Source organism: Lepisosteus oculatus, chromosome 5, assembly GCF_040954835.1.
Source record: "Lepisosteus oculatus isolate fLepOcu1 chromosome 5, fLepOcu1.hap2, whole genome shotgun sequence".
In the NCBI taxonomy this organism is placed as follows: Eukaryota; Metazoa; Chordata; class Actinopteri; order Semionotiformes; family Lepisosteidae; genus Lepisosteus; species Lepisosteus oculatus.
This window is the reverse complement of record NC_090700.1, coordinates 37,404,705-37,420,836: the sequence shown is the minus strand read 5'-3', so window position 1 is coordinate 37,420,836 and position 16,132 is coordinate 37,404,705. Positions and strand designations below refer to the sequence as shown.

Sequence of the window (16,132 nt, the reverse complement as noted above, 5' to 3'; positions counted from 1 at the left end):
CAAACATTTAGCATTACTTCTTGCAAATGAATAGAATCTTACTCTGTTTTTTATGGCTCCTCTGAATAAAACTGAAACACAAACCAAATTCCAATTTATAGAAAGACAGTGTACTCACCTTCTGGTTTTCTGTGAATTTTCCTTTCTGATTTAATTTCTGTGGGAGAACAAATAATGTGAGAATTTAGCACCCTAAAATTCAAGTAGCCTTTTACCTTAAAAGGTTAACTGAAATGCTTGTTTGTTCTAAAAAAGTGGACTTCATAGGACATTATTATTTTAATTTTTAGAATTAGCTGTAATGTACATATACATAATATACATAAAAGGACAGTGAACTATACTGAATACATGACTGGTTAAAATACATTAAAAGCCTTTCACAATATTGCAGAGCTCTGTAAATTGAGGTTGAGAGCTCTTTTTACAATCTATTCTCCAGGGCAAGAAAAATGCTTCAAAAGAGATGGTATGTTTGCATTCTAATTCAGGCTAACAACAAGCACATATACATTTGGCTGATCTAGCACATTTGATCACTGGTAGCTAATTAATCCAAATATTTTATCCTGCTGTTCTTTGAAAGAATTCAGGATATTGGCTGGGCAGTTTGTTCCAGACTCCCACAACCCTTTAGGTAAAGAAGTGCCTCCTGTCAGTTTTCAATGCACTTTCACAGTTTTCACTTGTGTCCATCCTCTGGTTAATGTTTCATTGTTGATTCTGAAAAAGTCCAATGGGTTGACTTTCTTAATGTCTCAGGTGATTCTGAATGAAGGAACTGGCTCCCTGTGTAGTCTTCTCTGTTCCAAGACTAAAAACGTTGAGAAACAGCACACATCCTAAGAAATATACAGGAGAAAATGTTTAAGTAAATATGAGATCAGAGCTGCTCTGCCACTGCAGCAACAAAAAGCCAATGGCTAAGCACTGGGAAAAAAAGACAAAAGCACGTACACACTGAACCAAATCAATAATATCCTTACAGTACAGACAATAACAAACCAAACCACTGTGCTAATTTTAAACCCGATACTAAATATACTATGGTGCCTTCTGCTCCATAGTCTATTTAGTAAGTATACTTCAGCATTCCAGCATATTTAACCAATTAATGACCAAAGTGGCAGAGAACTGACAGGTAATGGATTAGCGAAAGTGCTGTGAAACCTTATTAAATGAAACAGAAACCGGTAAATCAGCATAACCGCATATGTTACACAGCTCAGTGTTGTTTTGCTTTCAATTCTGTTCTTAGTACTTGAAAAATTTAAATCTCTCCTCACGCTGCTGCATAACAAATTTACCCGATTACCTGATACCATTATCAATGAGCTGCTCTCCCATTTTGCAAGCAGCCAGGGAATTAGCTCAGCAGCATTCAGGAGCTGGAAAAAAAAAAAGAGCAAGCGCTTTGACGTCAAGGTCTGCATTAAAACATCACAACGTAGACTAGGCGTTGGTCACTCTTAACAGTATCTTCATTTTACACCTTCATTTGTCAAAAAACCCTGAAACAATAGTATTATGTCGCAATGATCACTCAGAATGGCCCACTTAAAAGTCCCAGAAGACACTTTAAAATCTTTTTTGCTTTCAGTACACTGGATTTGTTTTTCCTTTAACAAAGCACTGCAAGGTATGGTCAGCTTACACAAACCAGTCTCTCTGCCTTTTTCAGCTGCTACAGTGTCCTGGCTAGGATGAGTCAACATTTTCACAAACTTACTCCTTACTGGACCTCCTTGACTACAAGACTGTTAAGTGTGAGTCATGTGGTTTTCAATCACGGCTCATTCATTAAAGCCGAGTTGTAATTTTTAGGTCTTCATGTCCTCTTCCCATAATACAATTCTAAATGGTCCTGCATTGTAGCTGCTGGGTTTTATCACTGTAACAGCAGAATTCTGGTATTTGTTTTCTCTCCCGGGTGTGCCATGTCACTTATTTGATTATTTACTATTAGATTATGAAATCATATTGAAAATGATAATTTTCCTGAACATAAGCATTGGATGCTGAAATGAACCTGCCTACAGGATATGAGCACCAAAAAGATGGAAGTCAAATGGTGCCTCTTACTCCAGAAAAAAAGTGAGGAGGAGAAACAGTATTGGCGAGAGAGGTGAATTCACTCAGTACAAGCCTTCGTCCTTCCTAGGTTGCTCACTGTATCCCCAAACTGCTCAAAGCAGAGTAAGAGTATGCATTTGCAGCGGACCCAAGAGAAAACATCCGAGTTCAGCTGAATAAGAGCCAGACGAAACTGGCTGGAATGCCCAGCAGGAGACGTGAAAAGATTTCTTCTTTCCCAGCTTACTGCAGTCACAAGGCGTATGGGAGGGAGGGAGCCCGCAGCAGTATAATGAGCAGCATTGATTAAAATGTTCCTCACCAAAAGAGATTGCTCTGACAGTACCTGCTACTTACAGAGCAGATTTCTGAAATCTTTCACTCCACCTCAGCGAAGCAGGACTCCGTTCAGTCCTCTGCGACGGTAGATTTCCTAGAAGTTCTTTTAGGAAGAGAACAACAATAAAACAATTGGGTCACACACTTGGGTTCATGGTGCAGAACAAATTCCTAAGTGTAAGCACTAGGAGACAGCGCTGGCTGTAGAGCGAAAGGTGAAAGAGAATATTGGCAAGCTGGGGTCTACAGACCACAATCGCTGTCACTATAACGCAGGGCCCATCACTAAGAACCACCCCGCTGACCACTGATTTGTCCTTAAACCACCAGTTCTCTTTTGAAATATTATTTGAAATATTTAATTCTGAAAAGGTGGTCTCCTGCATTTCACCAGGAAAAATAGACTTCACACTAATGGGAGTTCCATGTTCTAAAAATTAATCGGACATAAGATAAGCATTAAATGCAAACTAAACACTGTCGACCTTGTCATTTACAGAGGACATACTTACTGCCCCTTGCTGGCAGATGAAATTAGCAGAAAGTTAGCAGCAGGAGAGGCAATCTCCTTAAAGCACCACAGGTTTTAGCTGAGCTGCGATACTTGTGAGCTGAGCCCCCATTGTGTTCTCTTGCCGTTAAAAAACATAACTCATTTCTGTAACTGGGAAGGGAAACGCAGTGAGAAGCTAACAGCAGTAAACCATTGTACTGACGGAACAACTAGAGTAGGTAGAGATCCGTAGCCAGCTGAGAGGCGTTTCACACAGGCAGCTTGAACAGCTAGCAAATGTGACGGAGTGCTGAAAGACTCTGGAAACTCCAACAGGCGGAATCTGGTCCGTGGGGACAGGCAGCTGGCTCCGTCTCTGACCACGACGGTGATTAGAAGTGGGTGTCTGAAACGCATCCATCCTGCCAGCCAGTGACTACGGAAAGCAGGAGAATAGGGATTAACAGCCCTTCAAGGATGCCGGAGCATTCTCCAGGGTCAGACAGCAAGACAGGGACTATCTATTCGGGCCTGCTTACATAGATGGATACTGCCCTTGTTTTCTGTGATTATTAGAATGAGCTGCGTAGCATACCACATTCTAGCCTTTCATTCAGTTATTTTAATTGCTGTAGGTCCTTTTCTTTGGCAGGCTAAAATTCTTAGTTCACCGATACTATCTGCATTCCAACTGGGCGCTCCAGAAAAGAAACTTTTACACAGATCCTGCCAAGACGTGACCTACGAGGCACCGAAGGGAACAAATAAATTCTGGCCGAACAGACTTTGGCGCACTTCTCTCCGGTAGCAAGCTTTGGAGCGTTTTCCAAAGATTACATCCTTCTAAAATAGCCCAACCATAGTAAGAGCTTTCAGAAGCATCATGACTACAGCCCCGGCAGTGAAATAAGTCTGTCCATTGAAAAATCAGCACAACTGCCTAGCTCCCCCAAAGCACTGGTGAGCCCATGGTGTAATGTGATCTGCATCCCCATCATGTCTCTTACAATGAACAAGTCAGGGCGCTAAATACTAGCAAAACAAACATGGCAAGGTAATGGCCTCAGTCAGCCAAGCACAGCAGGTGTGGCCTGGACAAAGCCTAAGGGGGCAGCTAGGACATCCTGAGCAAATTTTAGCAAGAAAACTGCGACATACTGTAAGGGCATGTGTTTGTTTAAATCATACCTGCTTTGTGACTGAAAGCCCTGCTTGACAGCAATATATAATATAGAACATGTAGCCACCACAAATACTGGGGGAAATAATGAATTATTTTAGGACAGCAGCGCAAGGGACACTGGAGCTTAGCGTAAATTGTACAAAATACTTTAATCCTTCACAATATACCACCTTCTTGCCAAATTTTGGTGGGCAGCTAAGAGTCTCAAGGGAAGATGACTTTTCATAAAAAACAAACAAATATCCCAGCTGTATTGCACTAATCATCCTTTGAGGCATTTATAATTGAATCTTAAAAGTAGTTGAGGTGACAGAATGGCTGTGATTGGTACTATTTATAAATGAGGCTGCCTGGAACATAAATGAAAGGCCTGAAGAGCATAAAGACCCTGCAGCCTAGCAATTCCTGTACATTCCTGTGTATCTGTCATCAGACCTTGCTGGTATTCCACCAGACATTCCCCGTTGAAGGCGTTGGAGGTATAATTCACAGGCCTCAGCCTGCTGTATGTGCTACTACATCCATGTATACCATGCCTATGCAATGCACTGATTATGTAATCTGTGTAGGTCTACTTTCAAAAGAGAATAATGGTTACAACTTACCTTAAGCTAAAACAATACAAATGGGGCAAGGTATGTGAAGACTGGGGGTGAATGAAATTCTATTAACAGCACATGAATTGTATACCACACCACCTCTTTTCGTGAACCTTCCTGTAGTAAATCACATTTATTTTAAGACTAACATTAAGAGTCTAACCTATTTTCCTCCAAAAACAAAGACAAATTAACAGCTATCTGAACACTTCACTAAAGTAAGTTAGTACTAATGTCCAAGAGAGTGCTTTGGTTCCTGACTAGTAAGTTTCTTAACATGTTTTTGTGCAGATCACACCATACAAGTTCCATACAATTCTTCAGCATCTAAACTGGCTTGGAGGCTCACCATTCAAGAGTGGCCTTAGTGCTGTTGTACTTTTAAACTACAGGCCTCAGTGCTGTAAGTCAATCAGCTCTAACTATTCATTTATAAATTGAGCCTTGTTCTCGCACACCTGCACAAAGACCACACCTGACACTTGGCACTCAATAATAATAATTGTTTACACTTATATAGCGCTGTTCTGGACACTCCACTCAAAGTGCCCTACAGGTAATGGGGACTCCACTCTAACACCACCAATGTGCAGCATCCGCCAGAACGCTCACCACACATCTGCTATCAGTGGGGATGAAGCCAATTTATAGATGGGGATTATTAGGGGGGCCTTGATTCGTATGGGACAATGGAAAATTTGGCCAGGATGCCGGGGTTACACCCCTACTCTTTTCGAGAAACGCCCTGGGATTTTTCATGACCACAGAGAGTCAGGACCTTGGTTTTACGTCTCATCCGAAGGACGGCGCCTGTTTACAGTATAGTGTCCTCATCGCTATACTGGGGCATTAGGACCCACATGGACCGCAGGGTGAGCGCCCCCTGCTGGCGCCACTAACACCTCTTCCAGAAGCAACCTTAGTTTTTCCCAGGAGGTCTCCATCCAGGTACTGACCAGGCTCACACCTGCTGAGCTTCAGTGGGCTGCCAGTTGTGAGTTGCAGGGTGATATGGCTGCTGGCCATATGTGATGACCAGGAACTCTTACGTGTAAATTGTTACTGCACTGATCCGAGAAGATCTTCTGTTACAGCAAATAAGTTTGGCTTCTTAAATTAGTTTTGTATTTTTTGCTGTTTTCCAATATATTTTTTAACCTTCTCTTTTATGTGACACTTCAAAGGCGATTTCCCAATGCAAATATTTATGCTTCAGGTAAAATTGGATCAAATTTGTCCACAATTTGGCAATCGCTGGTGCTCCAGTAACGGCTACAGTTACTATATATTTGCCATGTTTACACATCCATTCATATCAGGTCCACTGGAGAAAAAAAAAAGTTTTATACATATTCATAGAAATCACTTAAGATTTCCTATTCACTGTGGATCAGCATTAAGGATCCAAATAAAAACACTCTATAATCACCATCTTGTTTTAAGCATCAACATATTAACAGTCCATCCATGTTTCCATGATAGTTCCCCTGAGCTAAAACATTTATAACAGTGATAATTACAGCATTTACTTTCCTACATGATAAAGGTCACTTGTGATACACAAAAACTAAACTGCTGCCTTAGACAAGTGCAAACAAGCTATTATTTTATAAAAAGTATTGTTTAATTTGCAGCACAGCTGCATATTATAGAAGAGTTACCCCTAAACCTCAGTAGTATTAGAGGAAACTTATATAAGGATGCAAAATTTAGATTTTTTTTTTTGACGTACTAAACTGAAAAAACATAAGAGGATTAAAGTGTTTCCTTAAGGGGTCACTCACAATGCATCTATTCATACTACCTATAATTTTCTTCTTGGGCACCTACAATGTACTTTGCTACATTGTTTCAGAACAAAATGATAAGAGCATTCAGCAACTTGATATCACAACACAGTTCATATAACACTTCAGCTCCAAGCTTAACAAAATCCATCAGCTGTTTTTGAATATGTACAATGTTGCAAAACTTTCACCACAAAAACAACAGAAATCTTCTGGCACAGGATACTTACCTATGTAAGGTGCTGCTGCTGAATGATTTCAGCTACCTAACTCTACCCTCCAGCTCACACATTACCTTACATGCACTTTCCATCCTCCAGGAGAGAACAGGAGCTGACGCCCAGCGTCCGTCTTGCTGTCAAGTGCATTTAGGAGCAAAGCCCATTTTGTCTTCCACAGCCAGGCAAACAACTTTGAGAATCTCACAGAGAGCAGGTAAGATGTCTCTGGGCAGATCCCTTGCGCCAACCCTTAAGGTGTCATTGCTAGTTAAGACATTACTAGGAAGGTTGAGCAATATGCCCTCTCTGAAGATGGAAGGCAGCCATCTGTAACAGCTTCCTCTTGAGCAGATCGGTGATGAAAAGCTTTTATGCCTCAGGGGGCTCCCAGTTGGATCACACTTTGCACTGAGGACATCAAATCACAGAAAAAAAAAAAAAACAAAACCAAAAAAAAAACTATGGATTCCTCTACAGGACAACACAGTGACTAAGAAATGATTGTTTAAAATTCCTTGTTCTCATGACTAGGAAGAAGCTGATGTTGTAATGACGGGTTGATAATGTGGCCGGGGTTGCCAGGAGGAAAAAAACAGCCACTGGCAGGACGCATGCACTTTCTTTCCAATCTCCGTATAGCATCGCGTAGAACAAAGGACTCGCCAGCTGCTCAAACCAAAGCAAGGACAATAAAGAAAGTGTTTTAAATAAAATCTCCTAGCCCTCAAACAAGGGACTCCTCTTCCTTCAGTTTTAGAATGGGGAAAAAATAAAATAAAATCATAATACAAAAAAGAACAAATGAAACAATAATGGAACTGCTCCTCAAATTGGAAAATGAAGTACAAACCAGCCCCACCTCATCACGTAAGGGTGCGACAGCGATGGTGACTCTCTCAAGGCGACTTTCACAGATGCGCAGGAACATTGTTGCAGACCATTAGCATAGTACCCAAGTGTAGTGTGCGAGACCACCAACGGTATATGTGGATTTGCTTTTCCTCTCTTTCAGGATATCCCTTTGCTCAAATGAGGAAAGGAAACGTCGGGCCAAATCTTAGGTGCTGCAAAAAAAACCCAGGACACTCAATCAGAGCTGATCGCGAAACCAGGTCACCATCAGGCCGGCAGGGCTGCCACTTCCCCATGTTTTCTTAAGAACGGATCTGTCTCCTGCTCCATGCTCACTTAGCAAAGCAGGACACTTCCATCTCTAGCAACACAAGGGATGGCATGACTGTAGCAATTACAGCACCCCTCCACTGGAAGGCAAAGCAGGGAGGCCAGGGGTTGAAAATTAACAAGACAACACCAGGAATTCTTCGAAAGGGGCAACACACGGTGCTCAATACCGGAAAACGCGCAGTAAAGGTGCTCTTTCCCCTCGCTCACACTCTCCCTCTCTCTTTCTCTCCCCCTCCTGGTCTGAAAAGGGTAGTTTTTGCTCCTATGGAAACGCGGCTTTTTAAGTGCAGCAATGATTCCTTTGCAAAACAACAAAAGGTCAGAAAAGTTGTCTTCAACTCACTTCCAGGCAGAAACAGATTTTTTTTTCCTCAAAAGAAACACAATTTATTGATACTGAAACAAAATCAACTAAGTGCTTATGCACTTTTTTTCTGCGTATGTTAACAGCTACTTCTTAGCTGTGTGAAAGGTTTCCTTATATATTTTTCCAGAAATCAGGTGTACACAGCACAAAGCAAAAGGTCATTTTTTCCACTTAAAACACGGGAACTGGCATCACAAAAGCAGTTACACAACTTTTAAGCTGCCATTTTAGTGAAAATGCACAAATACTAAACAGAAAGCTTTTTTCCTCTCCTCATGAAAAAGGCTCATGTATGATTCTACACAAGCTTTCGGTTATCCAGTCCAATCGTGATGGTGTGACGATTTCCAGTCCTCCTGTTTAATTGCTTGAAGCCGAAGAATGCATCAGATGAAGAAAAACTTTTTTTTGGTACATGTGATTTTACCCAACAGACAAATTTGAACCCAAGTTTTCAGCAACAACAAAGAAAAATGTTTTACAAAGATAATGTTTAGCATTCGCTGTAAAATTAAAATAACATAAAAGGGCATTGGCACCAACAATACGCTTTTCAATGAGAGATCAGGCATAGCTTCAAATCTGCATATACTTCTTTTGAAACTTGTAATATCACCTTTAACCCACTGTGAAAAACAGTAATTATTGTAAGGACAGCTCAGGGAAATTTACAATATTCTCAATTTAAAGTAATAGTTTGGACAGACATTTTTCATCTAAACAAATCACTTTATACATTCAGTTCAATGTCAATTTCAGTTCAGCTCACTGAATAAACTTTTTTTAACCTACTATTATGGCAGACAGCAAACTCATCCTACCTCAATGACCAGTTTCACGCAAAGGTATAATTTAATACCTTTTAGGAAATGACAAGTGAAAAATACCTGCTTTCTTATCTACACTCTTCCATACTTAAGATGTCATAAATGTGACCGCAGTTTGTTGTGACATAAATAAGGCTTGGAATAAATGTCTACAAGAACACTAACTGGCTTTAGAGAAAATGAACTTAAAAATGTCCCAGTGATAATGATCTGTACAACTCTGCAATCAAATATTCAACTCTAAATGTAAAAGAACTACATTAGTACACAAAACCAGTCACTGAGGTAAAGATGATTAAAATAATGCATTAAGTATGGCAGGAATATGAATATTAACCAAGATTAACAGGCTAACCACGTGCCCAGATAAATAACCTATCCTTTCAAATGGTTATTATAACAGAATTGGAATTAGTCTCACCCAGCATGTTTATGCTAATAAACCCTTCCCCTTTCAAGCCTCATGTTAGCCTACCTAAGAGTATCTATATTGAAGGTGGATGCAAGCAAGGCCTACATACTGTATAACTAACACTAGACTTGTACACTGTTTTTCCCCTTGTTCACCAGGCTTCCAGTCATTTTAACCTTTCAACAATTGCTTCCCAGAGCAGTACCACCCACCTAACCACATTAAAAAATATGGTTTCATATTGGTTTGCTAAATTTGCAGAAAACTATGACTTTAAATATGCATTTTTTTCTTTACCACTATTACAAGGGCACATTTAATGAAATATGTACATTTAAGATGCATGCTTTACAGAGCAAATGCTAAGAATTTGCCAAAGAACTGCTTTGGCATTAAAACAAATTTTCCCAAAAGATTTTTATTTTTGATACAATGAGACCTTTCAATATGCTCCAAGTACTTGACCAATTCTTACCGAGCCGAAAAGGGGTAAAACCATTTTTTTTTATTAATTTTATATAAGCAGGCTGCAAAATTCAAAGTGATCTTCTCTGTAGAGGAGAATGGGTAACACCGAATATAAAGTAAAAAGCTTTGTGAAGAATCAATGACCAGTTTACGGTCCATAATTACCCCCTAGAATAGCATGACTGAACTATAGGAAATTAAACTAAGATAACTCCTCTATGCCTTTCATGTTTCTTGCCTTTCATATTTCTGAACATAAGGCAACCACATAAAAGAAATTTAGAAAACACAGGCAGTTATTTTACTGAATTTTGCATTCTGCTTAGACAACTATTGCACCCCAGACACATTCCACAATGAAACACTAAGGACTAAAATCTGAAAAGGTTTTAGGAAGATTTTAAGATAGGGGTTGTTCCAGATAAGATCAAACAGGAAAATACTGTTTTAAGGATTTCATAATCACAATTTTGATTAAATATACCCAAATGTGTAGCGTTCCACTGCATGAAAGACAGAAGTCATAAAGCTGTTTTACATGTGCAATGCTTCACACTCACAATGAGAAGGCAAACATATCTTGAATTTAAACAGTAAGGAACACCCCTACTGTACAGAGCTACAGTTTGAGCTCCAGTAAGAACAACTGTTATTTCTTATAGCACGTCTGTGGGGATAGTCAATATAGCAGATATTAGCAAAGTCTGCCCAAAAGATCCAGTCATGAAATCCCACCATCTTCCCCAACCTTATGTTGACACAAATTTTTCCATTAATTCCTTAGCCTGCTGCTCACTTTACGGCATAATGCACAGATGCTCATGCTAAAATGTCTGGTCTGTAAACCATGTGCACAAGCACTTTAAACCTCTGTTGCATTTTATACCCTTATTCATTCATCCTGTACCCCGACAGCTGCTGGTGCCAAGCCCACACTCAAAAGCAAAAACAACAAAGAAAGAAAGGTTGTCAGCTTCACAGATGTAAAGCAGGAGGGAATAATTATTCACTCCTCTATGGCAATGTAACACATAGGAAGGTTTGTCGTTTTACTTAAATCTACAACAGAAAAGGCAAAAGGCTGACATTTGCTTCAGAACATGTGAATAAAGTACGCCTAAGTCCTGCAGCTGGATTTCTCATTTGCTACATTTCCCCAAAAACACATAGGACAACACTTTGATTTTCTACACCTAGCTGCCCTTACCTGTGGAATTCTTAGTATAATAAAACTACAAGAGAACCAAAATGGCAGTGATCCAAGTCCTAACAGTTCATGCTCATCCCAAATGAAATGAGTTTTGCTACAGAGTTGGACTTCAAGATGCAGTGTAAGTGCTCCGACACCTGTGTTGTAATGTTATGAATGCAAAAAACCTGGGAACTGAAAAGGCTGACATGGCTTTTTTTAAAATCAGCCTGTGATTAATCTTTTTAAAAAATGAAACACAGCTTTGTGCAATTACAGTAAAAAACAATTCTCAATACACTATTTTTTCACCTAGAATCTAATATAGCAGGAGACATATGGTCCCCTGATCAGACTTTAAGCTATATAAGAACTTTGCCGCCTCTTGTTTAAAAAAAATGTTGCTGTGTTTCTTTAAAGAAAAATGACACTGAAGTGTTGACTAAAACCTACCAGATATTCCTCTCCAAGTAATACAAGCACAAACATTCAGCTTGAGGTCCAGCCATAAAGGATGATTTACAAGCAAAGACACTGCTGTCCAGAAACATCCTTCTCCCAGCTACAGTGCTACTGTTAGCTTCACCAACAAGATAAACTTTTTAAAAATGATGGAACCATGAAGATTATTTTAAACAAGAGGATTGCATGCAAATCATCTTTTGTAACTGGCTTGCTTTGTAGTTTTTTCTACTTGAGAGTTAACTGAAACACTGTCATTTCAGTAGATCTTTATGCATTATGGGATAACCAATCACCAGCAGCTGACCATGCTGAGGCAACCCTTTTAGAAAAAAAAACCAAAGGATGTACAACAGCACTACTGTTGAGAGCAGAATCAACCTTTAGATCACACATATTGAAATATGCCATTGGAAAAAAACATTCAGCACTAGTATGAACAAAAGCTCCCCTTTAAGAAATTGTGCACTGGATACAAATGTATTTGCTCTTGTAGGTCATCACATATCCACATTCTATGAATGCTTTGACTGTTGGAGTAAACCATGGTTAATTATGCAAATAAAAGTCAACAATTTATTAAGTGTACAAGGAAATGCTGAACTCTACAAGGGGTCTCCCAGAGTGGTAGGTAAGCACTTCACTGAGCAATGTGCAAGGTACTTAAGATCTTAAATTGCAATGTTTTTTTTAAATGCTGTAGTAATTCTGATATTTTAGAGAATGTTAAAACACAAAGAAAATAGAGACCCGTTATATTTGGACAGCTGCAAATCAAGCAAATAAACGTTGCTATCATTAGCTAACAGTTAAACACTACTGGTGTTTTAATTACAGCTGTTAAGTGTTATACTTATTTTAGAAGGGCTGTAAACTTTAATTTATCATGTTTGACAAAGCCTTAAGTACTGAAGTCTAATGATATATTTTATCCTTGAGATGATAAAAGGTCCAAATGTTTTATCTTCTAGAAAGTTATAATGATAAAACATGAAACAAAGCAATGTCCTAAAACAAAATCAAGGTGACTTGCAGAGGATTTTAATTTTGTAAGGATTTGCTGTTAATTTTTTCTGAGCACTGTGTCACATTGCCATTACCTTCCTTAATCCAGTGAACCCGAAAGACTAACATCTGATTGGGTACAGCATAAACAGACAGACAACAACAATTTTCCATGCATGACAATGAATTTGAAGTTTTCAGAGCTTTTTGTTTTTAGCTATTTGGACCCCCAAAACCTGTGGATCAATATTTTTTTTTCTAAAAGGAAGGTGTTTTTCTTTTTGGCAAAACATCTGAGGGCCCGCAGCCCCCAGATTTAGAGATTGCTGTATCCCATAATGCAGAACAGAGCGCATGCAGTGCTGTGGATAGATTACAAGATTTTTTTTTCTCTTTTTTATGATGCCCCACGAACAATGATCATCACCAGGTAGTCCTCTTCTGTTTTGGCAAGAGCTTTAGCAGAGGAATCCAAGAACTGTTGAGAGAAATCACAGGGAGGGAAAGCATGAAGGACTCCAGCGTTGTCCTTGTCTCTGCTGCCACCTACGGGGAGACTGATAACTCCTGCGGCCTGTTTTTGCTTTAAGTAAGAGACCAGGTTCCTCAGCGGCCTCTGGGTGGACGATGCTGGCTCAGATGAAGACGACCCGCCCTCGGAGTTCCCTGGTACCGCCAGGAGGACAGAGTAGCCGCTGGGGCCTGCCACCTTGATACGTCGGGTAACCTCATCAAGCTTCGGTTGGTCCAGACGCAGACGCTGGGTGATTTTCAGCTGGGCCACTTTGCCACCTGTAGAGCCGTCGATCAACAGGCTGGTTGCCACGTTGAGGTCACCTTCCAAGAGATGCATGTTAGAGGGGAAGTTGCTGTTTTTCAGCAACAACATACCCTGCCAGGCCAGGCACAGCTTCTGGCCTGCCTCCTGCTTCAGCCCCTGGCTGCCCTTGGAAGAGCTCATCTCGAAGCGCTCCTCCTTCTTGGCTGGGCTCTTGCTGGTCTCGCTGATCTTGCGTTTGCGCTCTTTTTCCACACCAGATCCTGCCCCACCCCCGACTCCGCCTGCAGCCGCTTCCCCCGCACTGACAGTTTTTAACCTCTCTCCTCCCCGCTTCTCCCCAGCAGCCCTCTCCAGGCTGGCATGCCTGTCCCGTGCTGGGGAGGGCCTCTCGGAGCGCAGGGGCCGCTCCGAATCGCTGTATCGCCCCCCGTCTCTGCCACTGCTCCCCCCTGGGCTGCGCTCAAGGGAGGGACAGTGACGCCTTCGGGCGCGCTCGCTGCTGTCAGGAGAGCGGTCCAGGTGGCGGCTGTCCTCCAGCAGCCGCCGCTTGCGCGTTTGGTCACGGTTCTGCAGCTCTCTCTCTCGCTCCAGGGACCAGGCCTCCCTCGGCCTGCGCTCCCGGTCCAGATGGTCCAGGGGATCGAAAGCCGCCCTCACTCTGTCCCGGACTGGAGGAGCAGCCCAATCGGTGGCCGGGTAGAGTTCTCTTTCTCTGAAGTGCAAGGGCGGAGGAGTCCTCTCCCTAACCCGCAGCGACTCCGGGGCAGCGCGGTGCACAAACGACTCCGCCACAATGTCGTAGTGAGGCAGGGGCAAGGGCTGTAGGTACTGCTGCTGGTAGCGGTGCTCCGTGTCGGCAAAATCCACCCTCAGCCTCCGTTCCGGTCCCCCCAGCGGGAAACCGCGCATGTGGGTGCAAGCTGCCTGTGCTGCGTCCAAGCTCTCGTACTGGATGTAGGCCCACGAGTCCCCCTTTCTGTAGTCAATAGTCCGAATGGTACCAAAACGATCAAACTCCCTGGCCAGGGCAGCCAAAGGAACCCAGGGTCCGAGTCCGCCCACCCACAAGCGCGTGGTGGGAGTGGCCTTACCGTAGCCAATTTTAATGGGGTTTCGGCAGATCACTTTACCCGACATACTCAGTTTTGCCCGGTGAGCCATGTCCAGGTTCTCAAACTTGAGAAAACCGTACGTGCTGGTCTGGCCACGGGAGGGCCGTTTAATGTCCACCTCGGTGATCACCCCGAACCTGTCAAACGCCCTGCGCAGATCGCTCTCTGTGACGCCAATATCCAGGTTCCCCAAGAACAAAGTCCTGTTGGCTCTTTGGTCATCTTCTGGCGAAATCAGCTCTTCCTCACGGAAAGCGGCGGCACGTTCTGCGATGTTGTAAGCTGGGCGTGCCCGTGCTTCATAGAAGGCATACTCTCTTTCCCTTTCCAGATCTCTGGGTAAAGGTGGGGGCGGGGGAGGGGGTAGGCGACCCAGGGCTAGCTGCTGCAGCCTGTAGTCTCTGTAGCAAAGCCCAGTGGGGGACAGAGGTCTCTGGGCATGCAAATGTCTGTGCCCTGCCACTGCTGCATAAGCCTCCTTTTCAATGGGAGAGCGACTTCTTCTCCGGTTAATGTACACAGCTTCGATCTTCAAAGGGCGGTCGTAGAGGACCAGCCTTCCCCGGGCGTGCTTGGCTGCCCTGGCATCCTCGGGCCGCCTGAAGTTGACAAACGCCACCCTTTCGTCGTTAATCCGACTGATTTTAACGCTCACGTCCCCGAATTTTTTAAACTCGTGAAACAGCCCGTCCTCTATTTCCTCGTCGCTCAGCTGCGAACCCAGTTCGCTTATTTTTAGAGTCTTGTACTCACTTTCGGTACTGGTGAGCGGAGGCCGCTGCTCCCCGCGGGAATTGGTCCTGGTGGCGGCCGGGTCGAGAGTCAGGTTGTTGTGGTTTTTGCTGCTGGAGCTAGCGGCGGCGTTGGCATAGCTGTGATTGCCCCCGGCCCGGCTGGAAACGTGTCCGTCGAAGTCCCGACTTTCTCTTTTCTCGGCCAGCAGACTCCTCCTAGCAGAGCCCCCTTCGCTTTTGACGGAACTGTTGCCATTGTTGCTGCCTCCGGCCGCTGAGAGGGTCCCCATTTTCTTGCTGGTGGGGTGGCTTCCTCCTCTGTCTCGGATGTCGTCCAAGGCCCGAGAGCGCTTCTTCACCGGTGATCTCTCCTTGCCCTTCATCTTTTAACTATTGTTCCCTCAGGCCGGCTTTTACTCACTCGAAAAAAGCAAATCACTAAACACGTTATCACGGGCAGCCACTCTCAGTTACTTTTCTTATTATATTATTGCCAAATATTCAAGTTATTTTCCACCCCTCACTGTCCCTTCAGCAAAAAGCCCGCATACGCCATTTTGGAACAACACATGATAGACCCCGCCTTCGCGTTATTACTGGTGGAACTGTGTCGGTTGGGAGAATGTTATTGGCTAAAAGTAATGCCACTCAATACGGGTCTTTGTGTTGCTTTATGGGACTCGGCTTCAGTCGTAGCACGCTGCATTTATATTGAGAAACTGTAAAGCGGTTTAATTTTTGGCACTATTATACCCTGTCTAAAAACAACGTTGTTTTAAACAGGAATCGTTTTCTCAAAATTAAGCTTATTTTATTGGCACAAAATGTGTTAAAAGCACCCGCCCACATGACTTGGGTCTTTGCCCCGTCCAAGCTGATGTTAATTCTTAAATAA

At 42.6% G+C, this 16,132-nt stretch overlaps 1 protein-coding gene across 1 annotated transcript; it reads right to left on the bottom strand.

Annotated features, from left to right (window-relative positions):
• Positions 1 to 12,738: 12,738 nt before the first annotated feature.
• On the bottom strand, positions 12,739 to 15,798 carry rbm15 (RNA binding motif protein 15). The gene has a single exon (XM_006628441.3). The coding sequence runs from the start codon at positions 15,618 to 15,620 to the stop codon at positions 13,008 to 13,010; it is 2,613 nt and encodes an 870-aa protein (XP_006628504.1). The 5' UTR covers positions 15,621 to 15,798; the 3' UTR covers positions 12,739 to 13,007.
• Positions 15,799 to 16,132: the final 334 nt, after the last annotated feature.